Consider the following 19,322-nt stretch of genomic DNA (forward strand, 5'->3'; position numbering starts at 1 on the left):
TAAAGTCCGAAGGCAGGCCCAGAATTGGGTCGGCCTCCAGCTCCTCGTATCCCTCAAGATAGTGGATTACACCAAATTTTCCTCTCAATTTAAAGATAAGAAGAAAAGATTAAATATTCAGTTAAAATATATGCTAAACTTAAAAAATGAAATGAAAACAGAGACATTACACTACAAAAAGGAGTGAAAACAAGCATGGAATGTTATTTAACCTTTTTAAAGCTTACACTATTTTGCCTTTGGTATTATTTACTTTTGTGTTTTATTAAAGTTTTCCAGCTTTTTTCTTTTAATATTTTTTATTTTACTTCCATTAAAATTGTCTTTAGTCAAGAACAAAAACAAAATTAATAATAACTTGTTTTTAAAATGAACCTACATACTTATCTTTTCTGTGTCATGTAATTTACTTCATTTAAATGACATTAACTCTAATAATCAGAAAAGTTCACTTTTCCGACCTTCAACTGTTCAACTGTCAAAACTGAAACTTTTCCAATTAGTGATTTTTAGGGTTTTCCATTCTTTAAAATAATTATGAGTTAACAGATGTTTTTCTTTAAAGTGGCAAGTTTAAATTAGTTTTTTAATGTTTCTATTAAAACAAATTAATATAGTTAAAAGTAGGTTGTATTAAATTTCTGCATAAAAGTGAGCTTAAATTGATTACAAATTAAAGTTAAACTTGGAATGGGCTGGCTTAAATTAGAAAAAGTTAAAATTTTATTCAAAACATTTTATTAATTGCCTACAGAGAGAAGTTCTTCTACTGAATATTAGGCTTTTGGGGTTCCTCAGTCGGTTATGATTAAAGGAGTAAAGACCTGTAAAGCTTGTCCGCTAGTAAAACTGGTGCTACCAATCTGGGCAAAAGCAGCCAGCTATTGGAACTTCAAAAGAAGCTGGGGCTCCCAACCTGGGAGTAGAATGTAGGGCAGTTGTCTGATGTAAGTTGGAGAAAGCTCTGGGCAGATTCCGAGAAGGTTAAAATTAAAAACCTGGTCATAACTCAGCTTTTGGATGAGGAAGGATTCTTTGATTCTTCCTTTGAATGGTAAACTTAAAACGGTGCTGTGAATTAAAAGCTTTCCTTCTGGTATTAGCAGGACAAAAGAGATCTATTTTTTAAAATTTCTTCTTCTTCATGTGGCATATCCGGTTTTTCCGAACGTTGCCAATCATTTTCGCAAACGCCTCCCTATTTTCCGCCAAGTGAAAAAGCTTTACCGCACTCCAGGCCCTGTCGTTCCTTATCCAGGAAAGCTGCTTCCTCCTCCACACATCGCGACGTACCTCAATTAGCCCCTTATTAATCAACTGGAGAAGACCATACTTTTCACCTAGGCATTCAACCTTTCTGCTTTTCATGGTGGTTAACAGTTAACCCGTTGGGTAATTTGCTCTTAGCAAGAACTTCGCAGGTTGGTATATCCTGTCGACCCTAGAGATCCTCAAGATGCGTCACAAGTTGCCACATCTCAAAGGCCTTTTTTTGAATTGTGTTTATCTTAAGAGTCCAAACCTCAGCTCCATTCAAAAGAACAGTCCAGATATAGCATCAGACCATCCTTAACTACAATTTGAGGCAAATATTAATATTATTTTAAAATTTAACAACTTTTAAAGAAATGTTTAAGTAAGACTAGACTTTGATTGCCGTAGAAAACACCAACGATTTATGGTTTTGATTTATTATTATTAAATATTGTTTATATTGTACAGGCAGGATAACGTAAATGTTAGAAACTTTAAATATTATATCTTTTTTGCTAAGAACAAAGAATTTTACGTTCGGGCAATGTTGCAAATGATAGGTGATCTCTTTTTGCTGTTTACAGGCACCCATTTCAGCATTATTCTATGTTTTTCCTCCCTAAATGTGTGCTTTTTAAGTGTAATTCCCAATTATTTTTTTTTGCAACCCTTTTTGAAATAATTTTACCCAGTACTTTGAGTCAAGTACATCAATAACTAAAAGCCATTTATGCATTCATTTACATTTTAAAATTTTTACAATAGTATATTAATGAATTTGACAAGAATCTTTACAGTTCGTTTTCACTAACAGTTTAATTTTATTACTAAAAGAGCTATTTCCATTTCTTATTTTGTTTCTTCCAGAATTTCACGTGGAATCCCAATGCGTCTACATCTTCAATCTTTTTGACCATTTATTTAATATTAATAATACATTTCTGATGAATATTCTTGGTTGAAAAAGAATCATTAATAACTATTGCTTGCAACGATAGTGATTGTTTGCTGAGTTTTGCGCACTTAAACGAAGATTATTTTGTTTAAAGTTAGTTTTTCAGGCCACTGCTTTTATTTTGTAAACATTTTTTTGGCCTAAAAATGGATAAAAGTTGTAGTGAGAATCTAAGCAGATGATGGCTCCAATAGGCAGGATTTTTCTTTTAATTAAGGATCAGATTTTCAAGAAATATTTTCGAATATAATACGAAATAATCTTAGTAATTAGAGTTTGTTCAAAGATTCCTTGGGTTTATTATTTATTTAACTAGCAATTAAGGTGAGTTTTAAAGATTTTAAAATAATGTAAAAGCCCGCGCTATCTGGCGCTTGAATCGGAAATTATGAGTTGCATTTGTTGGCATAGAGTGCGCATGTGCTGCATATGGAAGTTAAAAAAGTTGTTTAAATGTTGCATGTTATAATAATTAATTTAATTTAAAATGTTATTAAAATGTGTTTTAATACAAGTTCAACACAACAATAGCTACATTAACGGTAAGAATTATTGCTATTAAAAGAATAATTATCTTAATTTCTTTATTAAACAAAATCTTATTACATTTCAAGCCTTCTCTGATTTTTTTAACTCTTCCAATTTCAATTTTATTAGGTATTTTAATTCAAACCTATTTTGGTTGGAAGTAAATATTTTGCTTTTGAATAAGTGATACTATTTGCTAGAAGATTTTGGGCAATCAACTTCTTATGGTAGATATTTTGGGCCTTTCATTAATTTAAGTGAACAACTTCTCGCTGAACAGTTAGTTACTTTAATGATGTAAGTAAATGGAAACTATTCTTTTTTATTGTTAGTTTTCTTTCCAGTATTTCACTGTCGAAAAACCAAAATTGGGAATTTTTCACTTTGATTCTTTGGTAGAAGGGTATTCTCTTAAAAAGAATAAGTCATTCTTCAGACATCATGGCTTTATCATCTTGTAATTCCCCAAAGTGTTAATCTATTAGTTACCTTTTTCCAATTTTATTTTCTGTTACCATTTTTGCATCAATTGTCTCTTCAGATCTTTTATTAACTTTGTCACTGACAGTGGATGAATCTGTATTAATCTTTCGTGTGTAAATGTTCTTATTGTTAGTCTGAGATATAACCTCAGATTTTTGAAGAAATATTTTCACCACATTGGGGATTCGTGTTATAAAAGTGTTCTGTTTTATTAGCGGGGATATTAAGTTGTCTTTATTTAAGCTAGACTTTAAGAATGTATACAATTACTTACCTCTGTAGTAGTTAGTTTTTAATGGAGAAGTTTAAAAATGTTTACGAGTATAAATAGTTCTTGTGTTGGCCTAGTCTGCCAGGTCCTTGTGGAATAGTTCTGATCGTGATTCCTTAAACTAAATCACAGATCCTTTTAGTGATTAGCATTTTTTATGTACTTGGCGTCTCAACCCTAGATAAGCTTATCTTGAAGTACGAACACAGCTCACATAGGCCCTGTAGAGAGATTCGGTGGTGTAATTATTTGAGTTTATAGCGTTTCCTCAACCAAACTCTACCTCACTATTCCTCCACCTTATACTAATGCTCTTTTAAGCCGTCTAAACAATAATACAAAGGTTTTTTTTTTTTTTACCTCACAAAGGATTTACTTTGCAACTCAGTCCCTCTATTCCTTTATTTTAGAGATCAATAATTCAATAATTCCACCTATTAAGGGACTTTGTCTGATTACTTAGTATTTATTCTGGGTTTTATTTTATTTCACACATAATTAAAAGAAAATATGAATGGAATTTGGGTGATTTTGGAAGGATACTTAGATTTTCTTTCAATTGGAAAACCATATTACGATTAAAATCAGCCTCTTAATCGCAATACTTGTCTTAATTTCGGAACGGTCATGATTTCATTCATCAAACATCATCTCGGGCGAATTATTCTATAAAATAACCAGGTAATCAATAAATATCTTGTTTTCTGCATCCCGGAGGCATTGTTAGCGTTTGCGAGGCCAATAACAGTTACTAAAATGGGAGGGGAACTTTTGATTTAAAAATTTAGTTTGATTAAAAGTGGAATTATATATTTTACTGCAATGTAGTTTGATTTTTAATCAGTTAAACATCGAAAAAAGGCATTACACAGTGTAATTTTTTTAGACATCTTGATTAATCAGTTGATTCAAATATTAATCACATTCAATGGCTAAAATTGTCAGCTTTTACAGAGATATTTTTAATTTATATTAATTGTAAGTTTCACAAGACTCCTCTTTCCTTAGCCATTGTTAATTCAATTCGTTTACACAGGGCAAAAAGTAATTCATATATCTTTAATTAGTTGCAATAATTTATTGGCATATACGTACATCCCCAATCAAAATCTGCTTGCTCCTCACTCCTGATGCTTTTAGGACTTCTCTAAGCCCATTTTCATTATCTCCTGGATAAGTCACTTGGTCACTTTCTTTCTCTTCTGAATGGGTTGCCACCGTAGACAACTTGATCAGATGAAAACACTTTTGTGGATCCACAGCTGATCCTTTATACATTCCAATCGTTATACTCTCGTTGACCTACAGCTTTCAATTTCAAGCACCTTGAAAGTGCATCATTTCTTGGAGATCGTTGTTATTAAGAGTTCAGATCTCGTTTCTATAGTTTTTAAATTACCAAATATATTTGTTTTTTCTCCATCCTTGGAGATATTTGGGCTCCACAAAACTGAACCACGAATCCATTCAGTTTCTGACACTAAATATCTGGATTGCATTCTTCATAGAACAAAGAACCTAAGTACTTATCTTGTTAATTGCTGCTCCATTTTGCAAGTATAGGTCTTCTTCAGCACCTAAGTCACCAAATACCAGATACAACGAGTTTTCTAAGGGTACTTCCAAGCGGAGTATATCACATTTAGCCTTTTGTTGATCATATATATATTCATCATCTTCGGTATCTTGTGCTATCACGTTCGGGCATCTTATTCCTCTCTCTAGTCGTACATTTTGCACGTATCTTTGTACACTGAAAAGAAATTAGGAACCACAAACACCTTTGCTGCACAACTTTTTGAGGAATTCTTACAGTTAATACCTTGAGAATACAAATATGAAACGCAACATGAAACGCGTAATATATATCACACACAAATCCTCTTCTGTTCAGAGGCACAATAATTGTTTTCCACAATTTCGGTAAGAAGATATTAGGAAAAAGAAAAATGAAAATGATTTTTTCACAATTCATGAACCTTCAAAAAGAATATGGTAATAAGATATGACAGAATTCTGAACACCAATCACATTAAAAGCAAACTCAAGTTTACTAGACAATATAAAAAAATAATAATATCGTTAGAAAAATAACTATGAGGAAAACCTCCACAAATTGAACATATGTATGGGTGAAAGGTTTTTTTCGTTTAGGTTATGCAGTTTGAAGGTAAAGTAATTAACATTTTGTGAAGGTTTTGCTTGTAAGATTCGTGAAGAGGTCACAAAAGGTCGTAATGATTTTTAAATGAGTCCGGAAATGTGTAGGAATCATGAATCACTTATTTGTTTTTATTTTAAGCATGAATAAAGTTCAGGTAATCTTCCTAATCTATTATGAGATCTTCAATGATTATTTCTTGGTTTGCTTATCTCGTCTATCCAACTTATTTACTAAAGGATGATACTGGAATTATGTTTCATCTCAGAATGATAACACAGATGTAGTGCTAGTTTAAACTGTCATTTTTTAAAGTTGAAGCTATTCCCAATCAAATCAAAAAATTGTCTCTTAAAGGGTTAAAATCAGTTGTTAACAATCTCACGGAATTGACGTTGAATTTTCAAGGTTTGTAAGAATGAGAGAATCAAACATGTTTCATTTCACTGTTATAAACTAGTCCGTTTTCTGGCCATCAACCTCTTTTTGGACATTGAGGTTCCAGGACATACAGACAATAGTCTGAAAGGAAATTGACGATTAGACAAAGCAAAGTTAGTTTCCACATTCTGCTTTTGGTTTAAACTGAATTTGAAAACAAGCTGGACGACACTATCCCACAATTTATCCAAACATCCTGATTTTTCTAGGAAAATTTTTTATTGTTATGGGTTTAGGTGCGGTATTTTGAGTGAAGCTTGTTTTTTTTTTTTTTACTGCTCTAAGGCATAGCACCTAGGCTGCCATTAAGCCACTATCCTACCCTATCAACTCACCTATTTTCACACTGGTTATCTTTAAATCTGCCCGTATTCGTACTATATCTTTTTGAAGCAACTTCATAATTTTGTACTTCCATACTACAGGATGTATGCGGGATAAATTTTGAACCCATCATTTATGTGCACATATTTGTTTACTTAAAACACTTAAGTCAAGTAAAGTCTGCCTCAGTCCTGGTTGGATTTTTGGGTGCGATACCTTCTTGGTTAGCTCTTTTCATAAGAGCAATTCCTTTATATTCCTGAGGAATAAAGTTCCAATTCTTCCACAGGTATCTTTTCCCAAATAAGAAATCAGAATTAGTGTGAGTGAGATTTGAATAACTTTGGAGATCTGAACGAAAATTTGATTCTATTGTCAATAAATGCCACATCGCTAAACGTGAAACAATTCCATCATTTTTTTTTTAAAAAAAGCTCAATTAAAATTCTAAGCCAGGTTCTAAGTTGTAATAAAAGATTCTAAGGTGCTCTGAGACCTTAGTAATGAACTTGGTATTGGCAAGGTTTCAAAATTTTAGTTGAAGCCCTATTTATAAAACAAACCTAGCCTTAATAAATGACAAAGGTCAGATAGGTAGCATGTTTCTGATTGTACAGGGTGCGGCAGCGTAACTTCCATTTTTCAAAACTTAATAAAACCCATTGTATGAATCAGAACATTTTTGTTTTCTTAAAATGTAGGTGCATGCCTAAAGTTTTGTTTTAAATAGTTTTGAAGATAAAATCAGATAGGTGACGTCCACCATTCTCCATAGACTGAGTAAACCGATTTCTGGCGTTTGTCATTACTCTTGCCAGCATAGCAGGCGTTATGTTGGCAATTTCTTCCTGGATGTTGAATTGCATCAAAGGCCTTTGCATTCACCTAAAGTCACAGTTTGGTGTTGCAATTTCCTCAGCTGGAATTATTGGTCCCCTGGTTCTTTGAGGAAAATGAAGTCGCAGTGACAGTGAATTCTGGACCGGTATGTAAACATGTTACAGGAATTTTTTTTTCCCCCACGGCTAGATGAGGTGGACTTAGGGGACATTTGGTTCCAACAAGACGGTGCAACGGCACACCACTTCAAGAGCATCGATTTGGCTGTTTTGAGGGAACACTTCCCAGAGCGCCTCATCTCAATTAGGGGCGATTTGGAGTGGCCGCGGCCCGCTCTCCCGATTTGGTGCCTTGTGATTTTTTTTCTATGGGGTTTTTTGAAATCCCGTGTTTATTTGAACCGTCCAAGGACCCTACAAGATTTAAAGACCAACATCCCGGGAAGAAATTGCCAACATAACGCCTGCTACGCTGGCAAGGGGGACGTCACCTATCTGATCTTATCTTCAAAACTATGTAAAACCAAACTTTAGGCATGCTCCTACATTATAAAAAAACAAATAAAAATGTTCTGATTCATACAATGGGTTTTATTAAGATTTGAATAAAGGAAGTTATGCTGCCGCACCCTGTATATAAGGGAAGAAATGTCCTATTTATTCTACAATTCTCACATAATCAGGTGTGGTAATAAAGTTAGCAATTTTAAATCAGAATATATCAAATATGAAAACTTTAAATACATCTAAGTAGCTCAAATTTTACTGTCTGTTTAAGTACTAACTGACAGTTTGCGTCAAAATCTTTCATTTATTCATTATTTATTGCCTTTCCAATTTAAAATAATAAAAAATAACAAATTTAGAACTAAATTTATCAAATTTGAAGCGAATCGGCTGTCCCAAAAAGCCTCTTATTGAATTACATTTTTCAGTATTTTGAGATTATAACAAAAACGATTCTTAACGATTATTATATTTGAATTTTGGTATACTAATAATATATGTAGACCTAGGACTTTAAATTGAGACATTTTTCTTGGAAAATTCTATGAAAAGTATTTTTGGGAAATAGGGTGATTAGATTCTCTCAAAATTTCAATTTATTTTTTGCCCTTTACTAAGTTTACCTTTTAAAATTTATGTGGACGTTGATATTTTTCTTAAAGCTCATGGTTTGTTCCTTAAATCTGACATCACGTTACCTGCGTAATACTTAGCACCTAGTTTGCATGCACCTTGAGTCACAAAATTGAAGGTACATCTTTGCCAGTTATCCTGGTACACCTGTCTATAACATGTATGCTGTGAGCCATCAATATTTGGGGATGTTAACTACCAGAACCATATACTTAGATCGTAGTGACCTAAATTTTATTAGCCATGAGAACTCACCTAATAAGTTAAGATAATTTCGTTGTATAATAGCTATACTATGAACATGTTCTCTCGTTACAACAAGATGATCCTCTTCAGCTGGTAGTTGATGCTCTTGGGAAAAAAAAGGGACAAAAAAGGATAGTAAAAATTCTTTTGTTTCCACAAATGTCTCCAATTTCAGTTATTTAATTGCTGTTTTTTTTTTTTAAACTTATTTATTTCAAACAAAGACATTCTTATAGGTTATATTATACAATTTTAATTTATTCGATTTAATAAATTTAGTTTAATTAAATAATTTTTCTCTATTTATTAAGAACTATTCTTTTTTTAATTTTTAAGTCATTATACAATTAAAATTTTGGCGGTCTTAGCTTACCTTTACTAGTATCACTAGAGAACAATTTCACCAAAATATATATAGGTAGTTTTCTTACTTTTCTTATTAATTTTCAACGTGGAAAAAAAATACATGAAAATACTTCTTGCGGTTTTCATTAAAATAAAGATTTACAATAATTATAATATAATATACATATATTTAACATTATTATCTATTATCACATTGTAAATAAAAGTTTTTAAAAAAGAGAATATAGTTGAAAAAATTAAGTCTTTATCTTGAATGTAATACTTTCTAAGTTTATAAAAAAAGAAGCACAGTCATAGTCTTCGGTTTCTTTATTTTTAAAGAGTAATAGAACGTTTCGATTTTTAGCCAACCCGCTTCAGATCTTTTTTTTAAATTTTTACGATATAATTTTTGTTATATCTTTTCCTCTTTATATATTTTCCATTATTAGATCATTTTTCGTTCTAAAGTTGTTACAATTACTTTAAAAAACAACTGTTAAAATACGTGGGTGATATTTTTTTTGGTTTTCTGTAGCCTACATTTTACATTAAATTAGTCTTAAATAACAGACTTAAAATAAAGAAACATCATGTTTGATATCGAGTTGATCTTTTTATTTATATTTTTAATATTTTCTTCCAAAAGTATTTTGAGAGAATATAAGCAGAAAAAAGACAACTTGGTATACATATATAGTTACATCACCTTCTAATTTATCTTTTAGCAAACTATAGTTAGCATTATATCGTAAAATTTTAATGGTTAACAAGAGGGCTGGTTCACAGCTGAGAGGTTACCAAATTGTACTGTTTAATGTAGTTGTTAGTTATTTTTTGTTTTCTAAACTTAAAAAACTCAAGATAATAAAATAGTTTAAAAACACTATAAATAATTGAAAAAATTAAATAAAAAATATCTTTTTATCACATTTCTTACATCATTTGTCCACGAAACTTTCAACTGGGTGCAATCCTCACAAAATATGGTGGCTTCATGTTTGAAAACAAATTTATTTATATAATATATAAATGTGCTATATACATATAATAAAATTAAAGGCACTAGTAAAGTTGGTGCAAATAGATGAAAGCAATGTAAGGTGAGCCGTGCCTTGCACTGTCCAGGATTAAATTGAAGGAAAAACAAAATAGGAACGCTTCTGAGGAATCCCCTCATACTTCGGCTATCCCAACAAACGCCTTCTCCCCTAAAGAAGTGAGCTGCATATACCCTTTACGTCATCCACACACACACACTTCCGGTTTTAAGCAGCTAGCGCTCATATTTTTGAAACTTACAGCCGCAATACTCCAAAATAGGTGATAAGAACTAGAAGTAAATGGTAAAAACCTTATAAGTTAGCAGCACATGGTATCTTCATATACTTGGAAGTATCCGGTCGTGGTGAATATCGTTTAGAATAGACTATTGCGCCGATACAGCCAGCGGTTAACGAAGCACTGAAAGCCAATAGTAATGTGAAAATCGGTCCAATATGACTGGTTGAATAGGTAATCGCCGAGTTCATCGCATTCTCCGGCATAACTTCCGAGCGATTTTTGTACAAACGTCTGCCATATCTGGCCAACAGTTCTAAGATTACGCCGTTTGTCCAACCAAAACCAAGTTGTACTTCATATTCTCCGCCTCCGCCGCCACGACCAACCACTGTTGCATCGTATTTCTCGTACATTGCATTATCCTTTAGATATGCTTGGTAGTTGCTTTGTACCCAACGTTCGGCCAACTGAAAAGCTAGATGTTTTGTATCCGTTGTATTTGCGTTCTCTAATCCTTTGATTACTATATACTGATGTGGAGGCCATGCATTTGGATAGTCCCACTGTTCCCCGCTGTGCTCCTGGGATGATGGCACACCGCCGGGATTTTCAAAAACTTTCCTTTTCATCAGATACTTGACCACCTTATCCGCGTATTCTGATTTCTTCTCGCTTGGGTAACATCTGGTCCACAGCGGGGCCAAATTACTGGGATAGAAATAGTCCCTTTCCTTCTTGTTTATCAAATCATAGTCCAACCAGGCGCCAACCTCAGGATGCCATAACACTGCGTCAACAGCTTCTAACCAATTATTACTTATTTTCTCATAGACCGCAGCTTCCTTAGTTCTGTTTAACATTTTGCAAAATTTCGACAATAATCTAGCATTCCAATAGATAATTGCATTCAGATCGACCGGTATAATCGATTTCGCTTTGATATTAATTAGAGTGCCCTCGTTTTCACCTTTCTCATTTATAAACCACCTTGTACTAAAATCTAGTCCTGTCTCAGCGGCCGTTTTCAATTCCGAGTAGAACCAGTCTTTATTCTCACCTTTAATAAACTGAGCACTTTCAACGTCTTCACGATAGGATTCTGGCCTCGGACCAGCAGAACTGTCCTGATATCTGCATAAAGTATAGTTTCTATTATTTTTATTCACTACAACCGAACGCTCTTTTAGCCAAAATAGAAATTCCTTCTCTAAAGTTTTTATATTTTTCTCTAGAAATGAAGTATCATTAGTGGCTTCTAAATAGCTATCCACCATGGGTATGAACAATGGAGGCTGTGATCTCATCAAGTAATAGACTCTTCCACCGTTTGGGATAAAACCATATCTATCCACAATTGACACAAAGTTGTTTAACATTCCTTCAACTGTATGGTACATTTCTGACAACAACAGTCCGCGTACGATCCAGTAGGAGTCCCAGTAATAGAATTCCCTAAATCGGCCACCAGGAACTATTACCGGATTAGGTACCGGTATGATTGAATATAGTTTTGGATTAGCATAAACATCCGCTTTCATCTTTCTGCCCAACAATTTCCAAAGATTGTGCAAATCTTCAGCCCATTGTTTCAGCGCTTTGTCCTCAATCTTCTCTAGGAATCTTGGCTCTGTATGCCAATCAGATGGTGTCCATTCTTCGAATTCACTACCGGCTGCTTCAAAATTTCCTTCAACAAATTGTTTTAAATCTTCCGTAGATGGTTTATCGCCAGTTTTCTTCATCAGATCATCAAATAATTTCAAAGTTTTTGCACTGTTCTGTTTCATTTTCATGTCGACAAAAGTTTTAGAATCTGGAAATATCTGTGCCATCTGTACTGTTTTTAATAGTTTACCATAACAATATATTTCACTATGGCAACTTGGGGGTAAGCTGCTTTTTGAAGAAGTAAGGATGCTGGGAACGCCCAGCAGGATGATGAATAACAAGGGTGCTCGGTCCATTTCTGTTTGTCTTAATAATTAACTTCTTGATAATATTTTTTCTACTAATTACTCCAGAGAGCTCTCTGTAATTGAATACAAATAAAGTCAGTAATAAATTTCAACTATAAATAAATAATTTATTAGAAATATAGAGTGAAAAGTTCTCGGCCGAGTGTATAGATGGCACTGCTACCAAGTCAACTTCATACTTCCCCAATTTGAGACAGTAAAAAACTCTTTTATCAGAACTTTTGCACCACCCGAGAAATATGCAGCATTTGAGATCAGAAAACTGGGAAATTTGAAGTAGTTCCATCCTAAAAACTAGATATGGAACATTATGATTTCCATCTGTTCCCAAAACTAGGAATTAGTGGATAGACAATTTTTTTTTAGGTCTAATGTTTAAGTATGGGGTTTTTGCACTTCTTCCAGAACAACAATTCAAGGAATCTATTCATTTTGGCAAAGTATACTACAAGGGAACTGCGTAGAAATAAAAAAAAAAATTAAAGCATTTTTTACGACTGAATACGCCTATACCACCTATACAAACAGACCAAGAACTTTAAAACACCTTGATCACTTTTTACAATTTTATGAATTACCTTTTACGTAGAGAACTGCCTAAATTTATACGCTGTAAAGGTGTTATCCATCTGAAACCAGAAAAAAAGTATCATTAGGCGGTAGAATAATCAAAGCGCAAAAGTTTAATCAAGTAATTTCTACAAGTTAATAAGTTCCATGGGGATAGCTTTAATCGGAAGTAGCTTTCGACTTATTTCCTCTTTTCTCGACTTTCTCCGCTGTTCGCATTTACGCTTGCAACCAGCTTATTGATTATATTTTCACTTTTCTCTGACTTTTTCAGAAAATGCTATATACTATTTCACTTCATTGGAGATTATTTAAATACAAGTACGAGGTGTGGCTATTAAATAACGAGACTGATGCTGTAAAACATTTTATTTTAAATTTATAAATATTTAGTTATTATCACCTTCAATATACACCCCTCCCCTATCACTACAACGCTCCATGCGAATTTACCCTTATTCGAAACAGTGCTGGAAGTCTTTTTCTGTGAGCTCCTGCATGACGCGTGCCGCTTTTTCTTTCACAGCTTCAAAGGACTGAAATCGTGTTCCTTTTAAGGGAGATTTGACTTTGGGGAACAGATTTAAAGTCACATGGGGCCAGGTCAGGCCTAAAAAACTGGGAAGTTGTACTTGGCTAGAAACTGTTCTTGACAGACAATGCAGTGTGAGCCGGCGCTGGTTGTCTTGATGGAGAACCCCGTGACTTGTTCTACCAAAAATCGGGTCGTTTTTTTTCCTTACTCTTTCACGGAGTTGAGCAAGCACCTCACCGGTAGTAATGTTGATTAATTATAATCGATATTTTCAACCGATTTGAATGTGGAAGGGCGACCTGGGTGGTCATCATCTCCGACGTCTTCTCGGCCATCTTGGAAACGCTTGAACTACTCAAAAACTCGTGCAAGTAATTAACATTCATCACCATAAATCATTCTTTTAATAAAAGATAAGTTTCAGTAGCGGTTTTACCAAGTTTTGATGTGAAATTTCACGACAATTCGTTGCTCTACCATGTTTTCGGCCAAACGGAAACTAACACCTCTTTCACAAACGGACGGTTTCGGTCAGACAGATTTCTCTACAAACACGTAAGACGCTGCAATCGAGAAGAGAAGGCTTTACGCTGCACAGCTGGCGGTCGTTAGGATATGGGCGCATGCATAGTTCTTCTGTAGCAGCATCAGTCTCGTTAATTAATAGCCACACCTCGTAACGTTGATTCGAATAATTCCGTTGTTTACGGATCCTTCTTATCAGAACGAATTTTTGTTTATTCTAAAATATAATTTCGTTTTATTGCGCAGCTGCACTAACTACGTCAGTAAATAGTATCGTAAATATGTTTACAAATTTTCCAAAAAAAAAAAATGAATGAGTTAAAAAGTTCGACTAATTATTAAACAATATAAAAGTTTTGTGAATTTTTCCACAACAGATTCTGTTTAAACTTTTCCTCGTTTACGATAAATACCAAAATGGCAATCTTGGAAATTCGATTATCCAAACATGGACGTTGTTTGTTGTCAAATACAAATACCGGTTGTGATAGATTTATTTTTCAATCTTTGTAAAACAAATTATCCGAATAAGTTTCTACATTAAACTTATTCCCTTCAACAAGGTCTTTGAAACTTTTTTTAACACCTAAAAAATGTCAGTATATTTTGCGTAAATTTAATAAACAATATAAACTGTTAAAAGAAAATTAATCAAAACTCTGATTTAACAAATTTTTCATGAGGTCCCCTCCTCCCCACTACAAAATGTCACGATTAAGATGATGAAAAAAAAAACAATCTGCTGTGTAGACTCACACGACTTCCTTTGACTATTATTGTCACGGTTCAAACTCAAAAAAATTTGCTCCATACTTTTTTGATTTATGTGTTTTGTAATCACTAAAATACAAAGTTCAAATAAAATCGAAGAAATAGTTTGCGGGAAAATCTTAAAATAAGGAAAATTCTATTCGGGGAGAGAGGTGGCACTTCCGGTAAGCCGAAATCTAGAAATTCAGTCCTGAATTTGATTCTTATTAAGATTATACAGATGGCATTGTTTCAGCCAATATAAAAAAGACTGCCATTTCAGGAAGTCAGTCAAAAGGCCTCTCTTTTAGGCCTCACAAGGATTTTTTTTTGGAATTATAATTCCAGATTTATTTACTTTGATAGAAGTTCCATAGTGTTTTAGTTCTGATCAATAGTTTTCCAGTAGATGGGGATCTCTTCCTAGGCGACATTGAATGAAATCACTAGAGATTAACTTGACTGTGGGTGACCTTAATTGAATAAGATACATTCTCTACAATCACTTTGTATAAGAGAACCTCCTTTGCACTGTTATCTCTTTGCCATAACCTTGGCCTCAATTCTATATTCATTGGTGGATCTTTTCATCCTTGTATAACCAATCCACCTCTCTCTCTTTCTCTAAACTGCACTTTATTTAATATAAAAAGGTTAAAGTAACTTATTTCTAAAGATAGAAACCAGTCAGTGGGTTATACGAGGTCTGTAAATTAAGTAATGAGACTGATTTTTAAAAAAATTATTCAAAAAGAATTACAATTCTATATTGTCACCTTCAAAATAACTTCCTTACCACAGCCACACAGCGCTGGAGACGTTTTTTCCACTCCTCATAGCAGTGCTCGAACTCCGATACTGAAATAGCCTTCAGCTGGTCGATTACATGTTGTATGTTTTCGGTCCGAAAATGAGTTCCCTTAAGGTGATTTTTCAAGTTCGGGAAGAGAAAAAAAGTAACAAGGACTCAAGTCAGGCGAATAAGGAGGCTGAGGAGCCACATGAATGTTTTTACAGGGCCAAAAACTCTAGTTTATTGAAATTGCTGTATGACAAGGAGCATTATCGTGATGCAACACCCACTTGTTCTTGATGTTTGGTCTCACAAGAGTCCTTGTGACCTTTTTTCTCTTCCCGAAATTGAAAAATCACCTCAAGGGAACTCCTTTTGGGACAGTCGAAAACATTCAAACGGCTGTAACCGACCACCAGATGAAGGCTATTCCAGTATCGGAGTGCGAGCACTGCTATGAGGAGTGGAAGAAACGTCTCCAGCGCTGTGTGGCTTCAGAAGGAAGTTATTTTGAAGGTGATAAAATAGAGTTGTGATTCTTTTTCAATAAAAAAATTTAAAAAAATCAGTCTCATTACTTAATTTACAGACCTCGTATATCTATGGGGGTGAACTTAGATCGGTGGGTCCAACATAAATTCAGAATTTATTAATTATGATTAATTAGATTACCCGCCAATCTAAAAGTAATAGTAACAATCCAAAGGTGGGCTCCACCCTACCTTGCTGGGCAAGGTGCAGTATGTGAGAAGGTTAAAATGATGAGGGGCGCTAATGACCTCAGCAGTCGATGCGCCCCCCCCCCAAAAAAAAACAATCCAAAGGTAAACAATAAGACCAGTGAACCCATTCTACGATTAATAAATTTCGTCTTTAGAGAAAGATAAGAAAAGTTAACGAACGTACCAAAAACTCCAAAACGATAAGAGTTACCGAGCCAAAATTGTAGGACACCACTTCTTACCGCTACAACAACTTCACGTACACTGAACATATACTAGACATCAGCACACCTAATAAATAACCGCTCGTTTTAACTGTGTTTAAAACTTTTTAAAAAAATATTAATTACTGATAAACTTTTTCCAAACAGTAACTAGAATTTACTAAGTGAGGAAAAACCGTTGGAGAATTCAACCTGGTTCAAGGTTCAAGGTGATTTTCATTGTGATAATAAATATAATTTCTCAAAAAACTGGTTGTATATTTTCTCAACTAACTTTCCTCCTTCTAGAGATATTGGGAAGGGGTATCTGAATAACTCGACAAACAACAATGGAAATCTAAATACCCCTTCCTAAGAACAAAACGAGTTTTAGGGGGGGAGATAAAGATTTCTGCGGCATTATCATTGAAAATAAGTAAAATAGAGTTATCGATTGTATTCTCAGGTGTAGATCTTAAGACTGCAATAGATCCGTTTGGTCTTATCTGCGGCCTAGACTTACATCTTAGTAGTTTCAATATGAAATTTAATTACTTATATTGAACTTATATTAAATGCGGATTCTGTATGGACCAGTGCTATCAACTTCTAAGATGACAAAATAAATGTGGGCGGTTAGTTCAATATCAGATATGCGTACCTTTTTTTTAAGACGAAATTTCAATTCTTTGATGGAATAGGAGCTGTGGGATTCAACCAAACGCTTCAATCTCCAAAGGATTCAATCTCTTTCAATCTTGAAATACTCGTACTTCGAACTATTCTAAACGCTCCATTTTATGACTCCCAACCTGGACTATACATACTGACCTTTTTTTTTTTGCGAGAGGGAAAAATGCCAAAGGCACCTTCCGACGAGCTGTCGGGTGTGTGGGGCTCGACCCACTAAAAAAAACCCTCCCCTTCAGGCGTAGAATGTCCATCCCGGAACCGACAAACAGCATTACTTCGGGATGGCGCCTCGTAAACTTGGCTTTCCTTCTTTTTATTGGCTCTTCAATTGTACCTGCAATTATTCCAGGTCCTTTCTTTTTCGGATCTTTTTCACCATGGAAGAGACCTTCGCCCAAGTTTCCTCATCTTCCAGCATCCGTCCGACGATGCTGTCCGGAGTTATGCGGACCGGTAACCGCCTGCAATCTTCTTCTTTTCTGTACCCAATGTGTATACACACTGACCTTAACATTCCTTTTATTAAGGAATCGCTAAAACACGATACAGAAAACTTCATTTTAACCTGCAATCTCATATAAATCCTCTAGCTCAAAATCTTTCTTCTAGAACCCTTCCTGACACCCGACAAGACGTCTTAAAAGACAGTGGCCTCGTGATCTCCTCTCTAGTGAAGAGAGTGGTACTAACAGTCTGATGTTTTGGTGTGTAACCACTGGAGTAACTTCTCCACTCGTTACCTTATCATTTGTTACTCTGTTATCACTGTTATTTATAACCCCAACGCGCTGATTGCAGTACAAATAAACGCCCCCCCCCAAAAAAAAGAATCGATTCTTTGAAATAACGAGCAAAATAACTTAGATCTATTAAACTTAATATAATACCCAACATCGTTGGGTTCCACCATCACGTTTAATTGATGAAAACTTGACGTTTTGAAGAAAAGTTTGTCATTTTTTCTGTTTATTGCCGGAAAACCACTTATTATTATTGAACTAGGAATCATGAGAGAGTAATAACGGAATTTCTGGATTACATAAACGTTAATTTAAACATTAAAGAATGAACTATAAAGATAAAATGCGTGTTTATATTATAGTCTACATATTTTGTACCTTTAAACACCGTTACAATGTCCCTGAACGTTTATTACATATTATTTATACAATACAAAGACAATTTACAATATTTTAGTCACAAAATTTTAGTGTGAACACTTATAAATTCTCAACTTAGTCAAATTTCAAATTTTTGAAGTATATTATCAGGCAAAAAAAAAAAAGTATAATTGTTGATTAGCATAAGCCCTGAAGATGACCTAGTCCCTTGACCTACTCGAAAACTTAACAAAATGTAACAAATAATTGGTATTATTCTTTATTCCTATTGGATTTAATGAATCAGTCACCAAAAATGATGAACAGTGCTTAAAAATTTATCTATTAAATTAATAGATTAAACTAATTAATCTATCTCTGGTGATGGATGAAGGTCTGAAATCTTTCAATTGCACGCTAAGACGGAGAAAATAAAAATACAAATTATTCAAAACTTCGAACTTACATATTTTCAACAATTCTAATAATTTTTTTTTATTTTTATGAATGAAAAATTTGTAGCTAAAATTTTCGAATCGGGGGGGGGGGCGGAAATTGATAAAAGTTTCGACTTTTTTTCCATGTTCACTATAATTGTGCCAAACTTCAGGCATTATGGGAATTTTATGTTAGGCCAATCAGTTTGGATTGAAACTACAGTGGAACCTCGCATAACGAGCACCTCTCTTAACGAGTAATTCGCATAACGAGTAAAACAAATTGATTCTTATAGCGAGCGATGTTTCGCATAACGATAGTTTTCCAATGACATTTCGCTGACTGCGCAGTTTTCGCTGACTCATCGAAAACTGCGCATTCTTCGATTAGTCATTCCTGTTTACGCATATGCGTTTCATATTCTCCACGTATCTAATGCATTGATACAGTCGAAACCGAACTTCACCGAATGAGTGGTGTATAGGGGAAGTCCATATAATGATATTTGTGTTTAAATATTATTGTGTTTATTTTGTTATCCCTCTAACAAAATGGCTTCGAAAAGAATTAAAATAACGTTAGAATTGAAACGTAAAATCATTGAGAAACGAGAAAATGGTGTAAGTGTGGCTGATCTAGCAATTATCCCCTTTTATTTTAATTTATATAAAAAAATTGTTTCGCTTAACGAGTATTTCGCATAACGAGTAAGGTTCTGGAACGAATTATGCTCGTTAAGCGAGGTT

General features: G+C 34.0%; 2 protein-coding genes across 8 annotated transcripts in view; one reads left to right on the top strand and one right to left on the bottom strand.

Moving 5' to 3' along the window:
- The first annotated feature begins 2,624 nt into the window (after positions 1-2,624).
- Positions 2,625-19,322, top strand: part of LOC141446887 (uncharacterized) — a 67,398-nt gene continuing 50,700 nt past the window's right edge. Inside the window, exon 1 of one of the 3 annotated variants that reach the window (XR_012453980.1) lies at positions 2,625-2,751. The gene's annotated coding sequence lies outside the window, so the exon portion shown is untranslated. The other 2 variants (XR_012453981.1, XR_012453979.1) reach the window with 2 other exon arrangements.
- Positions 8,807-19,322, bottom strand: part of Treh (Trehalase) — a 56,275-nt gene continuing 45,759 nt past the window's right edge. For all 5 annotated transcript variants that reach the window (XM_074113817.1, XM_074113816.1, XM_074113818.1 and 2 more), the window contains 2 exons: positions 12,826-12,876; positions 8,807-12,300 (listed from right to left, as the gene is read on the bottom strand). In XM_074113817.1, coding sequence (XP_073969918.1) covers positions 10,343-12,235 — 1,893 coding nt within the window. In that variant the 5' untranslated portion in view covers positions 12,236-12,300; positions 12,826-12,876 and the 3' untranslated portion in view covers positions 8,807-10,342. The remainder of the gene's footprint in view (positions 12,301-12,825; positions 12,877-19,322) is intronic.

Source organism: Rhodnius prolixus, unplaced genomic scaffold, assembly GCF_049639745.1.
Source record: "Rhodnius prolixus isolate KJV_2025 unplaced genomic scaffold, Rpr scaffold_7, whole genome shotgun sequence".
Lineage (NCBI taxonomy): Eukaryota > Metazoa > Arthropoda > Insecta > Hemiptera > Reduviidae > Rhodnius > Rhodnius prolixus.